At 38.0% G+C, this 15,626-nt stretch overlaps 1 protein-coding gene across 9 annotated transcripts in view; it reads left to right on the plus strand.

The window, feature by feature from the left end:
• The window catches only part of LOC146489134 (uncharacterized), a 101,807-nt gene that overhangs the window by 23,236 nt on the left and 62,945 nt on the right, over nt 1-15,626 (plus strand). For 8 of the 9 annotated variants that reach the window (XM_085105772.1, XM_085105740.1, XM_085105756.1 and 5 more), the window contains exons 11-22: nt 701-994; nt 1,655-1,960; nt 2,542-2,695; nt 3,207-3,400; nt 3,837-4,127; nt 5,608-5,800; nt 7,262-7,860; nt 8,021-8,152; nt 9,908-10,143; nt 11,225-11,309; nt 12,848-12,979; nt 13,376-13,611. In XM_085105772.1, coding sequence (XP_084961898.1) covers nt 701-994; nt 1,655-1,960; nt 2,542-2,695; nt 3,207-3,400; nt 3,837-4,127; nt 5,608-5,800; nt 7,262-7,860; nt 8,021-8,152; nt 9,908-10,143; nt 11,225-11,309; nt 12,848-12,979; nt 13,376-13,611 — 2,852 coding nt within the window. The remainder of the gene's footprint in view (nt 1-700; nt 995-1,654; nt 1,961-2,541; nt 2,696-3,206; nt 3,401-3,836; nt 4,128-5,607; nt 5,801-7,261; nt 7,861-8,020; nt 8,153-9,907; nt 10,144-11,224; nt 11,310-12,847; nt 12,980-13,375; nt 13,612-15,626) is intronic. The other variant, XM_085105795.1, reaches the window with a different exon arrangement.

Genomic DNA, 15,626 nt, shown 5'->3' on the forward strand with positions numbered 1-15,626 from the left:
TTCTACCAAAATTTTATTAAACCACATAAATTAAACGAAAAAGTGATCAAAACCAATGCAAGATCACCATTGGTAAAATATTAAAGTTACTGTAGGAAAAGTAACTTTTCTTCGTTTAAAAGAGAAAATATAACTCCATTTTCTGGATAAAAGAATGTCTTATCAGACCTTGGTTACCATAGTAACATCAAATTCAAAGAACACTAACCACATCAGATTAATTCCAGATAAATTTGTTACAGAAGGCAGAACCCACAAACACCCAACCCCGTCTATGTAGGGTTAACAGAAATGTGAATAGAAAACAAATGCATTGATATTTTTAACCTGATGAAGACGTTTGTGGATGCTTTGGGAGAAACAGACTAGTAGATAAAAGGAATTACCCCTTTTTTCCTCCTGAAAGGAAAGAAATATCACTAGAAACAATTCGCCTGAGAATAAGCAGGCACCGTTATGTATGAAATAAAGCAAGGAACGAAAATGAGAAATGAGTGCAAAGAAACGAGTTAGAAATGGCCTCGCCCTCCCTCTGCAGTTAACTGGATCGTAAGTAAACAAAAATATCACTTTAAGCACATATTAATGTATTTGGCACAGATACTGGATTAGCTTTTTATCACTATTAATGCAGCAGTCCTTTACGGATAATTGTGAGATTTGATTTGCCCACTGATAATTGAATTGTTATAATTTTAAGCTTCCCATCTACCTGGCTGGAATGTAACAGTTGTGAACAGAACTTCGACCAGTTTTGCATTGGGCTGGAGAGACTTGGCAAATCAGCTGAGTGGAGGAATGCGCTTTTACATAGCAATTGTTAGCAAAGCAAACGGCAGTTTAACAAGTAGAAAACTGTCGAATCCAAATGCTACATCCACTGTGATGACGGGGCTAAGTGCGTATACTGAATACAACATCAGTGTTCTAGCCATAAGTGGTGATGGGAGGCCCTTTAAAAGTGAAAATATCTTGGCGATGACCGACGAAGGAGGTGAGAAAAATCAAAAAAGGAAGCCCAATTATAAATGTAACAGTTAGTACAAAAATTTCGCTCAACGTTTGCCTGTGGAAAATTTAAGAAGTATTCATTAAATGTCATTGTACACATGTGACACCAGTGAAACGAGCATCTTTAATTTAACGAAGTCTTCTACAATTGACAGAAGATCATGGTCTGTCGAACTTTTTTTGTCACACTGATTTTAACAGGAAACGTACCGACATTTTTGGTATAAATTATCAGTTATACTGTTTGAAAAACGCTTTGTTAAGTTCATCACAGAAAACACGTATACTCCCGAAAAGACCAATAGCACTTTTCATGACACAAAAGAAAGACAACAGCATAGACATTTAACGAGAACTCCTAATTAAATGTCTATGCTGTAGCACCACGAGGTGTAATGAAGTAAAACTTCATTACCCCTCGAAGTGTTGCGTTTGACGCAGTGGCACATACAGCGATCCGTGTAAGATGGACACCTGAAACGAAGAGTCCATTGAAAAGCTTGAAGGAACAAGTTGAACCGGACCCCTTTTTTTAAAATAAAGAAGGCTGGTGGCGCTTTGGGATCCTCTTCCTGGCTTGATCCACCAATTAACGGTATTCTCTTGAGGAAAATAACCAACATATTTGCCCTTTAATTTGTAGTTCCAAGTAGAGCACCCTACCTTTCTCGAGTGATAAGCGTGGCGTTTTCTTCCGACCTCGTGGTGTATTGGTATCCCATTTCCCCGAACTACGTCAATGGCAGGCTTCTGGGGTACTGCATCTATTATCGGTTCAGACAAAGTTACTATAGCTGGTCATCTTATGAGAGTGTCAACATCAGTTCTCATAATGCTACGTATCTGAAATTGACAAATTTGAAACCGGGACAGCAATATCGTGTCTCAGTAGCAGCCTTCACGTCCAAAGGAGTAGGACCACGTTCTAACGAATATTACGCAACGACAGGTGAGGATTCTGGTGAAAATAAAGTATAATTACACTGCATTGAGGATGAGGTAATCGCAATACTAGTCCATCGGAAACGCTGTGGATCGCTGTTTTGCCCCGAGTTTATAGAACTTATGCATAAATGACGGACGATTTATTATTGTTTCGATATATGTTAACTAGCCCTCTAAGCAACAAAAGTTGTTTTCCTATTAATGAACGCAGTGTTTAATGAGCACTAGTGATCTTTTGAAACTTGCAGAAACATAATTTCAGAAGACTTAACACTTAGTTTGGTTCCCACGTAGTTCACCAATTCTCATTATACTCCTGGGAGAGAGATGCAACATGAAAGCAGGATTGTATTGCTCATAACGAAATGACCCCAGTTAGGCCTCGGACCCGCACCTTTTAGTTTTGGTACAACGCACTGAACATTTGGCAACCGCGGTCACCGTATGGAATACTACTTAAGATGAACTATCTCTTTTGTCCAATTAGAATTAAGTAATTTGTTGAGTACGCCATCAAGAAAAGAATATCCCAAACTTTTCTTATGTGTTATTATAAACGTTTTCTCCGCTCTCTTCTTCTTATAGGATGTTCAACCACTCTAAATATGACCTTTGGTGAGATAGATTTCAACGTTTCAAGTTCTTATTACGTTCGCTGCTACTGGAAAATACAAACCACCGGTGTCAACCAGGCCGTAGCTTTGATTTCAGTGAAGGAATTAAACCTTCAATATTGCAGGTAAATAAATTAACTTAACTATTTAATTTAGATAGGTAGAACAAAAATGTATGAGGAAGGGAAAGAGATCTTTGTTTACATGTACGTGGGAACTTCTTGTAGAACAAATTGTAGCTCTTGAACATAACGACATCATTTGTTACTATTAACTATCACAATATAATATTCCGACATTTGTGATAAAAATTTAACTTATCCATCAAACGGTAACTTCATCCCTTTGCAGTTCCATCTCTTCCCCACACCCCGATTTCCTTTTGTCAGCACCTTGGTGTTAAATACTTGGGATACTGTAACACTATATGCAAACATGTCCGAACCACGGAGTACTTCAGGGTGTTGCATGCCGAATTTAAGTTTATTTCACCTTCGCAGTCATATCGGGTGCTATTACGGTTTTCAATGTGCCCATCCTCTGTGATATAGCTGGGGTGATCGCGCGCCAGCGTCAACATCGCAGAATTACTACATGTTTTCATTGTATTTTATTTTATTTTATTTCCTCTTGTAGCGAATTTGTGAACATAACGAATGGGAATGGCACTGATGTTCTTTATCATCAAGGCTGCCTCCCATTTGCGACAGAAAATCTACTAGATGTTCAGTTTGGACGTTCTAAAAATATCTACATTCAAACGTTCTTGAGAAGTTCACAGAGCGGTATTAAAGTAAAGTTTGGCATATTAAAGCAAGGCATTTCTTCAGGTAAGTAGTTCTGACAGCAAAACGGCGATAACCTGGGCCCGCCATATTGAATTTCTCTAAAACTTCAGATAACCGCTGAAGTGATTCATCATCATCATCATCGTCATCATCGTCATCAACATTTAATCACTTATACCACGCAGCTCTATAAAAAGTTGTTCAACTGTTCCTTACAATAGTAACCTACTAACTGAACTTAACATCGAATTGTAGTCAGAGAAGACACTAATAGATTAAAACAATTACTATTAAAAATACTAATTTAAAAAAGCCCTTTCAAATAAGGAAGATCTTTAGGTTACTTCTGTGAAAGACATCAATGCTATTCTAACTACTGCTGCTACTGCTACTACAACTAACACACAAATAAAACTATTACCGCTAGTGCCGTTAAAACTTCTTCGAGGTGATTAATTTTGTCCATCTGTTCGTTTAGCGTTAACGGTTTCTGGATGGAATGTGACGGTTTTGGATGCGGTTGCTACCAGTTTTACCCTTCAATGGACCTCACTTTACACAAAAACAAACCGTGTTGCAAGGTTTTACGTGATTCTAATCAAAAGTACTGAGGGAAGTGTACTGGCCGTAGAAATAGTATCAGGAAGCACATTATCTGTAACTGTAAATGGACTGAAACCGTCGGCAAGGTACCGAGTAGGTTTATACGGCATTGATGGTGTTGGCCAGTCCTACAAGAGTCAAGAGAATCTAGCTTCTACTACAAAAGGTAAAAGCTAAGTGTATATTTGTTTTCAATTCTTTATTCACAATGGGAATTATGATTCTCACCCTTCACTTTCATTCAAACAAACATGACCGTTTCTTTCTTTATCTGTTTTACTTTTAACGAGCACTTGTTACCACAGAGGGCCCAGACAAACTGTGTGACCGTTTGTATTTTGAATTTATAGAGGAAGTGTATGGGAATATCGAAAATCCTCGTATTATCGTACTAGATTGCGATAAATATTCTCATTTGACATCAAAATGAACGTATTTTTACCTTAAATGTTGTGTGTTGTCGTTCTTGAGGTGGAAGACGGCGATTTTAGCGATTTGAAGGGTTCGGCGTTGAACGTTCATTCGAGTGTAATAGTAGTATTAGGATTGACTGAGCACAAAGGAGCAACTAGAAATGGTGATTTCAACAATCACATTACTGATCACCATTTACAAAACGACCAAAGAATTGACTGCATGGAACTCTGCCCAAGTGCGTTACCTACAGTACACTGAAATTACTGTCAACGACTCACTCTGGAAAACTGGTTTACTAACAATACAAACGCCACATTCTGAGCCGTTCCCATGCAACAAATATCTGAACCTTACAAACGACTTGTTGACGGCCTCGACTAAACAGACAAACAATAGACAAAACGAACTCAAACTTTACTAATTATAGACCATTGAACTTTTCACTAACAAAACACTGATTGAAAAGCATGAATCGCGTTTCACAGTCTACTTTCACAGTCTACTCTTATACCACGTACTGAAGTTTCACAATTTACTTGACTCTCTTTGACTTTCGGTCAGGTTGTTGAAACAGTCCTCCTTTTCATGATTACACTCAGCCAGATGATCATAATTTACGTACTAAAACACACACACACACAAATCGAAAAGGATCTCTAGAGATAGATGCTAACGAGTTGTGTTTACAGTCGGAAGACTGAGCGCAAGATTCTTGCTAGAGATTAGTCATAATTTTATAAACGCATGGAACGCTCAAATTACACACTTTGTACTTTGCAAAATAAATTTACGTTGCTTCGTACCAGAAGTATCTTTTTATCCATCAAACGGTAACTTCATCCCTTACTTGGGATACCGTAATACTTGGATACTGTAATAGTGGGATACTTGGGATACTGTAACACTATATGCATCGTTTTTTGTCGACTTTTAGGCGTAACTGAATTGTACCAAACGGTTCATAAAAATAGTGAAATGGATCCGCCTAAATAAGTCAATACTTGCAAAACGTGGTGTCATATGAGGCTGTGTCCGTCCTTGCAAGGAAAAGCCCTCTCTTTGCAACCCTCGGGGCATGTCCAGTCAGGCCACTGCCTCAAATATTACCCAATCATATCTGGGGTTATTCGTAATCTTAACTTCTAATCTACCACTGTATCTGTCCTTTTTCAGTACTCCATGTAAAAACTACTTTTACCATTAAGATTCAAAATCTTTTCATATTCCAGTACTTTGTGGATCTAGGCCAAGCGGAAGCCGAATTGTTGGTGGCTCAGCTGCAAGAGCCAATAGCTGGCCGTGGCAGGTAATGATGCATTACAATGGACGCCATTCCTGTGGTGGGTCTCTAGTGGATCCGAACTGGGTTGTGACCGCTGCTCATTGTGTAAGTGGAAGGTCACCGTCTAGCGTCAAAGTAAAGTAAGTATAAAATAACTTTAAATTCACTTTAAAACTAGGACTCGATTTAAAGCTCAGGGAGCAGAGATGGTGCAATGGCGAGAACACTCGCCTCCCACCAATGTGGCCCGGTTTCGATTCCCGGTCTCGGCGTCATATGTTGAGTTTGTTGTTGGTTCTCGTCTCTTCTCTGAGGGTTTTTCTTCGTGTACTCCGGTTTTCCTCCCAACATTTCCAAATTTCAATTCGACCTGCAAACAGTGGAAAGAAGAGTCACTTCGTGGATGTCACTAATATTCCCATCTTCCCATCTTTTGTATTGGCTCTAATGATCGGCTAGCTCTCTTTGCACTAACACGCAAGACTGATGGTCAACATCGTTTATTAAGAAAGCTTATAGAAGCAGTTACATTTAGTTGCTTAAAAAACGGTATAACTGTAAGAGCTTGTGAGTACGTGAAAATTAAATTTGTGACTTTTTTTTTAAATTGTGAGTCAGAATAACAATTGTTGAAATATGAGAGAAATGTGATGGTATATTTCCAGCTTGGTGAATGAATGAGAATGATGATTATTCAAGAAAGTGACGCAGGCATACTCGGAAAAAAGAAATCCGAGTGCTCCTATCAGGAGTCGAACCTAAGACCTTCCGATTACTAGTTCGGATGCTCTACCACTGAGCTACAGGAGACTCGTGGGTGCTAAGGTCATTAAACTAGGTTCATGGGACAAACATCCTGCATACTGCTAGGATTTGAATGTCGAACGTGTGGTATATGAGAGAAATGTGATGGTATATTTCCAGCCTGGTGAATGAATGAGAATGATGATTATTCAAGAAAGTGACGCAGGCATACTCGGAAAAAAGAAATCCGAGTGCTCCTATCAGGAGTCGAACCTAAGACCTTCCGATTACTAGTTCGGATGCTCTACCACTGAGCTACAGGAGACTCGTGGGTGCTAAGGTCATTCAAATCCTAGCAGTATGCAGGATGTTTGTCCCATGAACCTAGTTTAATGACCTTAGCACCCACGAGTCTCCTGTAGCTCAGTGGTAGAGCATCCGAACTAGTAATCGGAAGGTCTTAGGTTCGACTCCTGATAGGAGCACTCGGATTTCTTTTTTCCGAGTATGCCTGCGTCACTTTCTTGAATAATCATCATTCTCAATTGTTGAAATGTATCAATCACAGTCGATCACGGTGAAATGTAATGTATAATGCTGCTGTTTTTCATCAGTCGTCCAGCTAGAAAGGCGTCAGGTACAAGTAAAAACGTATCGATCCACGACAAACATGACAAATGGAATAAAATATTTGATTACTATGATACCTTTCATGATAGAAATTTACCAAATGTTTGCACATTCTGGTATAAAGAAAAATGTAACCAAAAAAAACTTGCGAAAAAGAAACAAAAAAAAGTGGGCAAATCAGTAAACATTTCACTCTTTCTATATCTAACATCACTCTACATTTTTAGGTTAGGAGCACACTACAGAACGAGTGGAAGTGTTGGAACTGAGCAGGAAATCGGTGTTGCCAAAATTATTCCACATGAGAACTACAATAGACCACTAACCTATAGCAACGATATTGCTCTTCTTCAGCTCGTAAAACCCGCAATTCTCGGGGTGGGTGTTGGACTAGTTTGCTTGCCAGATATCAGTCATCCTCTCCCTTTCGATAACCTCTCCAAAAAATGCTGGATAACGGGCTGGGGAACGCTATCTTCAGGAGGCAGTTTTCCAAATTCACTCATGGAAGCTCGTGTGCCATTGGTGTCGAAAGGACGTTGTGATATTGCTTATCCTGGTAAAATAGATAAAACGATGCTCTGCGCTGGTCTAGATGAAGGAGGAGTCGATACTTGTCAAGGTGATAGTGGTGGCCCTTTGGTGTGTGATTTTAACAGTACTTGGTATCTTGAGGGAGTAACAAGCTGGGGTTATAGGTGTGCATATGCCAGAAAATATGGAGTCTACGGTTATGTCAGGAACCTGAAAGCATGGGTGTCGGAGAAAATCTATCAAGTAGCCCCTCCTAGTCCACCGTCTCAGAACCAGTCAGTTTCTGCATTGGGTAAGGATTAGCACTATTTAGCTAATTAATACTAATTATATCAGTTCAATTACAGCCTTAGTACCGCGCTTTAGCCCTGATAACACGAAGTAAACACAAGAAAAGGTCAAGATTATGGTCTCGGCTACAATGGTTGAGTTGGCATCTTTGTTTTCCATAGTTTGGTGTTACTTTAACAATGGCTTGTGTTCTGGGTGGAATCAATCATCTTCAGATGACTTTGACTGGACGCTTTCATCTGGTGCAACGCCTTCATCTTCAACTGGTCCAAGCAGCGGTCAAGGAGGGTCAGGTTAGAATTCGGTGGTTTAATTAATTGAATGAAAGCTTCTATTTCTGCTTGTATTTGTATAATGTGGCATACATTTTGTGCTTGGTTTAACAATTTTCAAACCAGTTTGGTTTTTATTTCCCTTGGTCTCAGATTATGGTAAGGAATACTGCACAAAGGAAACTAAAACTTGAATTAATTTGAAAATTTTTAAACCAATAATAGTAATAATAATAATAATAATAATAATAATAATAATAATAATAATAATAATAATAATAATAATAATAATAATAATAATAATAATAATAATAATAATAATAATAATAATAATAATAATACTTTATTGGTAGAAAAACAAACAACAAATACAGAAAGGTGATTAAGAATATCGGTATCGGAAAAAAAGAAAAACGCTTCATACTTCTGCAGTTCATGTTAAGAATATCCATACAAAAACTTTTTTCAAAGACGTTGATCGATCAAATAATATATACAAAGTTGAAAATCTTAAAAAAAGAAATAAAAACCAACATCAAATGGAAGGCTACCGAGAAAAATAATAATAATAATAATAATAATAATAATAATAATAATAATAATAATAATTTAAATAATAATAAAATCTTTATTAAAATATTCCACACAAATTGCTATTTACATGTTAAAAGCATATAAAAAAGAGCTATTAAAAACCTATTTACAATTCATTTCGATTAAAAAAGAAAATATTTTCAAGCAAAATTTCAGAAATAATGTTTTTAATAATAATAATAATAATAATAATAATAATAATAATAATAATAATAATAATAATAATAATAAACCACAACGTATTCGTTAATACCAAATATCCAAAACTCAAGACACAAGACACCATAAAGACAAGCTTAGTCATAAATAAAAAAACGGCTCACACAGACCTCTCAGACCGGCCAAGACAAGGAAAGGAGTTGGGGAATTAAAGTGGGTTGGGGAGGTTTTTCGGGTCCACAGTAAACTCTACCAATGTTGTGGAAAACTTTGTGATCAGTAAGAGGAAAGGACAGAAAGCATAAATGCATGCATGAAAAAGAATAAATATGAAATTTGCTAGCAACAAAACCTGACTCGTGAACTAAAATCATAATGAGAATCACTCAGTAATACATTAAACATCTGGAATCTTGAGACTAGCCTCTATTTTCGTTAAGAAGCTCTTCTCCAAATAATCCGCCGATACCCTTTGCAGTTTAGCTAGCTCACGGTAATTCAGCTCTCCGATGTACTCGATAGACTCGCACTTTTCTTTTCTGTTGTTTAAACAGGAGAGTTCACGTGCAGTTTTAGAAGATTGATTTCATCACTTAAAAAAGTTATAGTTTTCAAGTTCAATTCTCGCAACATCAAGACCGCAGCGCTAATTATAAGTGGCAGCAGTTTTCTTCAGTGTCGTCATCTATCCTTCTTTCTAGTTATACATCTTCACTTTCTTTGACGATAAAAATTAATTAGCCAACTTGCATGGGAAGAATATCACAATTTCTGTAAAACACCGGGTAGTTTTACCGTCAACAGCTTCCTCTTCATTCGGTCAGTTTGTTCTGCTGGATGCCATTCAACAGTAAACCATAGGTTAGAGGATCTCTCACGAATCTTTTATTGGTCATGCCATCCGACCGCTGTGCAAGTCTAGTCGTGGCTTCAGTGTTACTTTAATGGGGGGAATGGGATTCATGGTAGCCCCGCGCTTGTAACAAACAGAACACGAGCCTTTTTTTCTTTCTGTTTTGGTAGGAAAGTACGCGTACATCGAAACATCTTCTCCAAGAAAACCTGGTGAAAATGCCAAACTTGTTGTCACGGTCCCAAAAAATGGGAGACCGGCTTGTCTGTCATTTTATTATCACATGTATGGGGCTACAGTCGGAACACTCAATGTTTACAGTGGAAGTACGAAATTGGTCAACATATCTGGGAATCAAGGAAATTACTGGAAAATGATGGAAAGAAACATTTATCTGGATAGTATGGTGAGTCATAATTCCTGCCTCTTGAACTTCACAGTCGACTCACATGCTAAAGCCTGGTTTACACGTACGACGCAAGCATAAGCACAAGGATGCTTACACGTGCGATAAGCATAAGCATAAGGTGACATACGCAAGCGCAGAAGCATAAGAATTTGCTGCCGCCATTTTGCAAATGGCAACGCATGAGTAACTAGAATGTACGCTGACAACTTGTCATTGTTTTTCAGTTTTATTTCCTTGCGCATGTGCTTATGCGTGCGTCGTCCCGGTTTAAACGTACGACGCAACGACTCAAGCACAAGCATAAGCACAAGCACAAGAGAATGGAAATCGTTACATTCTCTTGTGCTTGTGCTTATGCTTGCATCGTTGCGTCGTCCGTGTAAACCAGGACGACGCTGGCATAAGCACAAGCGCAAGCACAAAGCGCTTATCCTTGCGTCGCACCGGTTTACACGTAGGTTTCTTGTGCTTATGCTTGTGTTTATGCTTATGCTTGCGTCGTACGTGTTAACCAGGCTTAAAGGTTTTTAAAGCTTCAAAAAGCGTCGAGATACAAAGAAAATCCAAGAAATTAAACTACTAGCTTAAATATAAGCTAACATAAATGTGTTGAGATCCTGAGTTAATTTGCATCTTGTGTCGTTGTTCTTTTTTTTTTTTTTTCAACATACTTGTTGCACCTACCTAGAAAGATTTATTTAAACTTCTTTTTTCTTCACAAAAAAAAAAAAAAAAAAAAAAACGAATTTACCCTGTAATTTGACACAAAGAAATGCTGGCTAATTAAAAAAGCGAAGGTCAGCTGGCAACTTCGTAACGCCATCGAGTTGTTTCGTCAAACGTTGCCCTCCTCGTTCTGTTTGTTGGTTCTGTTTTTATCACAAACAAAGGATGTGGTGAATAAATTGGAATGATGTATTATTCAGTGAGTGATACAGGTAAACTCAGAAAAAAAGGAAATCCGAGTGCTGCTATCAGGAGTCGAACCCAAGCACTCAGATTTCCTTTTTTTTTTTTTTCGGGTTTGCCTGTGTCACTTACTAAACAATACATCACTCTTATTCGTTAATGTTTGCAGGTGATATTTGAAGGAATAGTGGGGATCTCGTATACTGGAGATATTGCTATTGACTCTGTCAAGATATCGGACGGAAAATGCCCAGGTAAACATTTACCTTTTGTAGGAAAGGGAAAGAGAATTAACTTCACACGAATGTATCCCATTCTAATACGCATCCTTTCGTTATCATATGTCTTTATTTTTAAACTTTGGGCGTAAAACGAAGAGAAGTTTGATGCTATCCTCCTTCTGGCTTTAACCACTGAGCTTTTCATTAATTTTGTGGACACAATTCGTCGTTATTTTATTTTTGTCATTTTTTTTCAGGCGATATATGACGTTGTACTGGAGTTTCGTTGAAAAGGAACTTCGATCAAACAGACAAGTGAATTGTCTGTTTTCTAATTTGTCTAATTTAGCAATGATTTTATCGAATTCAGTTTACTGTAGTTCTATGGAAATGATTTTCTGGAAATCGTAAAACAAAGATTGTGGGTCTAACAAGGTAGTTGTATTGTTTAATTAACAGGAGCAACTGATATTATTGATTCTTCAGGTTACAATAAGGTTTGTGGCACCGAATCTAAAAACGAAATGCTCGTTTAAACCAGTGGTCACAAAGAAATATGGAACTTAATGACGTCATTAACAGCATGAGATTACCTTAAATTTTGTGGAAAACAAAATGGGCTATGTATTAATGAAAAAAAGGAGCTCAACATAATGCAACAAAACACAATTCCGACGAAAAATCTCCAACAACTTATTTTCTGCAAGGTAAAAAAAGGTGTCGTTTACCTGTACGCCCGAGGTACAATGAACACACGTCAGGTTCCTGTAACACCACCCGTGGTGTTGCAATGGCAATGTAACTTCCCCTAATTTGCTTGTATCGTAAGTTAGTACATAACATCAAGGGAATGAAGGCGTAAGGGATTTTACGTGGCTGGCTCAGTTGTTCGAGTACCAGACTGCGGAGCGGTAGACCCGGGTTGGATTCCCGTCCAGACTCACAATCAAGGTCTTTAAAATAACTGAGAAAAACGTGCTGCCTTTGCTCTGACATCTACAAATGGTTAGACTTTGTAGTCTTATGGAAAAGAACGAGGAACAGTAGGATACGTCTCACAGTACTTTTCCATGATCTGATTCTGCGGAACGTTAAAGAACCCTAGGGACGTAACAAATCTCTGAAAGCATTGTGAGCTTATTAATTCATTAATTGTAAACTGCGCAGCCAACAGTCCGGAAAGGTCTCCCACAAGTGTTGTACTGTTATCCCTGAAAATCTCCGAGGGGAGTAGGTAACAAAATATTTGATTGTATGAGTAACTCTTGTCTCAAGGTGTACTAATGTTGAAGCATTGAAGCTTTTCGACTTTCTCACAGTCTTCATCAGCAAATGCTGTCTTCAGTGTTATCGCGTGACTTATATGTATTTAGTCACGTGATTATAAAGACTGTGAGAAATAGTCGAAAGCTTCAATGCTTCAACATCAGTACACCTTGAGAAAAGATGTACACCTACAATTACTTAAGATTCAAAGGTCATGAATGAGCATTTACAGTAAGACATTTGATATTTGATAATATACCTATAAACAGTGATGCTGAATGTATTGGTACTGGATTATGTTTCAGTGTTGTGTGATTTTGACCAAGGATTGTGCCTTGGCTGGAGCCAGTCTACGTCCGATGTCTTTGACTGGACACTTCGCTCCGGTTCAACACCATCCTCCTCGACAGGACCATCTTCAGGTCATGGCGGATCGGGTAAGTTGACTTTTCTTTCATAAATTTCATAGATTTCAGCGCCCATGATTTTTACATGGACAGTTCGGGCGTTACAGTTGATTAAATAGACAGTAACCGTCATTGCACGCGCTCAAGGAAGACAGTTAGCTTTCCTTTTCTTATGAGACTTGAAAGAAATTCCGCTTGATTCCCCGGAAAATTTGCAAGTATCATTAACGTTTTTTTTTTTTTTCATAATTTATTGTATTTAACGGGCATCAAAACGACGAAAGTTAAGACTCTTTCAGTTCATGAGAACATTTTAAAGTTTGCGAGAGACGATTAGATTGACAAATGTCATCGCTTTTTTTAAGTTTTGGCGATGATTTGATAATGTTTTGAATGAAATGAGTCTTTCTTTCTTTTTTCTTACAGGAAAATATATGTACACTGAAGCCTCAAGTCCACGGTCAAGAGGCGACAATGCGAAACTTCAGCTTGCAGTACCTAATACTAAATCAACTTGTTGCTTGGTGTTCTACTATCACATGTATGGATCGAATATGGGAACACTACACGTATTTAGTGGAAACAATAAAATATTTTCCAAGTCCGGAAATCAGGGAAACTATTGGAAGAAGGTTGTAAGGACGGTCCGTTCGGCTGACATGGTAAGCATTTTTTTTTTCGAGGTGGTAGATCACAAATCAGATAGTTCCCATCCGCACAAACTTTGCCTGAGCGAAAAGTATATAGTCTCAGTAACAAATACATAGACGGAAGCAAACTTTTTCTTAAAATCCTTGTATTGATAAATTGTTAATTCATTATTTAATGAGAATGGTAATGATGTGACAGTGACAGTGACTCATCGATACATATGATCATGAATAACTCAAAGCAGATACCTGGGGTCACCTGATTGTCTAATCTTTGGTTTTTGTTTTTGTTGTTGTTGTTTGTTTTTGTCTTCAATACAAACAACGGTGTGGGTTCTTTACCGCCCCCCTTTACTAGTTTAGTGTGGAGTGTAGAAGACAAGCTTAAGAGCGGATGTCTGTAAATATCAACCAGAGGTGTGCAATAGCGAATAATTCAAAATTCTCAAAAAAATTCACAACATAGCCCACGGTAAACTATTGCAAGAAATACATGTTTTACTGCGATCTGATAATTATTTTTGATGTGAGGCTATGATCTTGAATTCACCGCTCCTGAACCGGGTTTTCGGTGTCTGACACCACATGTTGCGAAGACCTTGTTTTAAAAGTCAAACCAGTTTTGTTCCAAACGAAAAACATCCAGTCTGATAAAGTACATAATTATGGACATCATGAATAGTATGTTACTCATCTGAAGTGAAAATTAAATATTTAGGAGATTTTTCAATATTTACAATTTTTTAAGCGATTTCTCGTGATGCCAAATTGACAAATTTGCTAGGCTAAAATCATCAACTGGTACATGGCATTGAGGATAAAGATTTACACCACGTGAAAGAGCATCATTTGTTCTTATAAAATCCGCTTTCAAAACTATGGGCAACACAGAAGGAAATTTTTGAGGCCGTGAATTACAAGTAGTTCTTTAATGAAATTTGAGCTTTTCTGTCACGGCATTCCGATGCTAAAACTCAGATAAACACAACATGAAGACGTTTCAAACAACAATTGTTTGTTGGTACTTGCTAGAGGTTTTGGCCCACGTTCATAGTATTACTTTCCATGGTCTTTAATCATTTCGGGCAGGCACAAAAGATTGTAACAGTTTAATTAGACCCCGAATAAGCGCCCGGTATAAGGTCACAAAGGTCAGTTTACGTAGTCAACGTTTTGAATTCGGACCAGAATGTTTTGCATTGAATCTTACTTTAGAACAAATTAAACAATAGCTACAAGTGCTACGTAATTCATACCTTTTTAGCAAGCTTTCTGTACATTGTAGAAATCATCACATCAATCAGGAACGATATATGCATTTTGCCGCGATTTAAAAATACGTTTAACGGCAGAGATTGCGTTACAGTTTGCGCAGACCACTTGCCCCCAGGGGGGGGGGGGGGGACTCCTATATCAAATTGACGAGTTGATCGTCATAAATTTTAAAAAGTACCACTAAAAGGTACCAGAATTTGTTTTGTAGCCGTGGTCTGTATAATTTTCCCACTTAGTGGTACCAATTCTAAAATGAATACGCTAAGTGACAGTTGACTGATATTTATAATAACTTTCTATTATATGTTTTCGCTCAATACCCTAAAACTGGCTAAAAGGTACCGCCATACCTTTCACAGGTACCAAACCACGAATTTTAACCCCCGAAAGTTACGATCACCCCCGTCAATTTTTGTAAAAAGGTTCACCCCCCGGGTGCCCTGTGAGCAGAGGCCCTTCGACTTATCTAGGAAAATCAAAGGGCCTCTGCTCGAATGGTACCCCCCGGGCGCATGCCAAGGGTAATTTTTCACTGCCCCTTCGATACAAACTGTAACTGCAATTTACTTGTGAGCTGTATTTCCTGTCACTGAACTTTCTAAACGTGCAGTCAGCCCACGTTGGTACTCAGATCGCTTCAGTTTGTTTATTTTGCTCTGCAATCCAACTTTTAAAATGCTCGATTCTGGTTTCACGGCGTTCAAACAAATTGAGCCGAAATGGTATCGTGTGAGTATGCTTCGATTGTTGGA

This window comes from Pavona decussata, unplaced genomic scaffold (genome assembly GCF_977016875.1).
Source record: "Pavona decussata unplaced genomic scaffold, jaPavDecu1.1 SCAFFOLD_6, whole genome shotgun sequence".
In the NCBI taxonomy this organism is placed as follows: domain Eukaryota; kingdom Metazoa; phylum Cnidaria; class Anthozoa; order Scleractinia; family Agariciidae; genus Pavona; species Pavona decussata.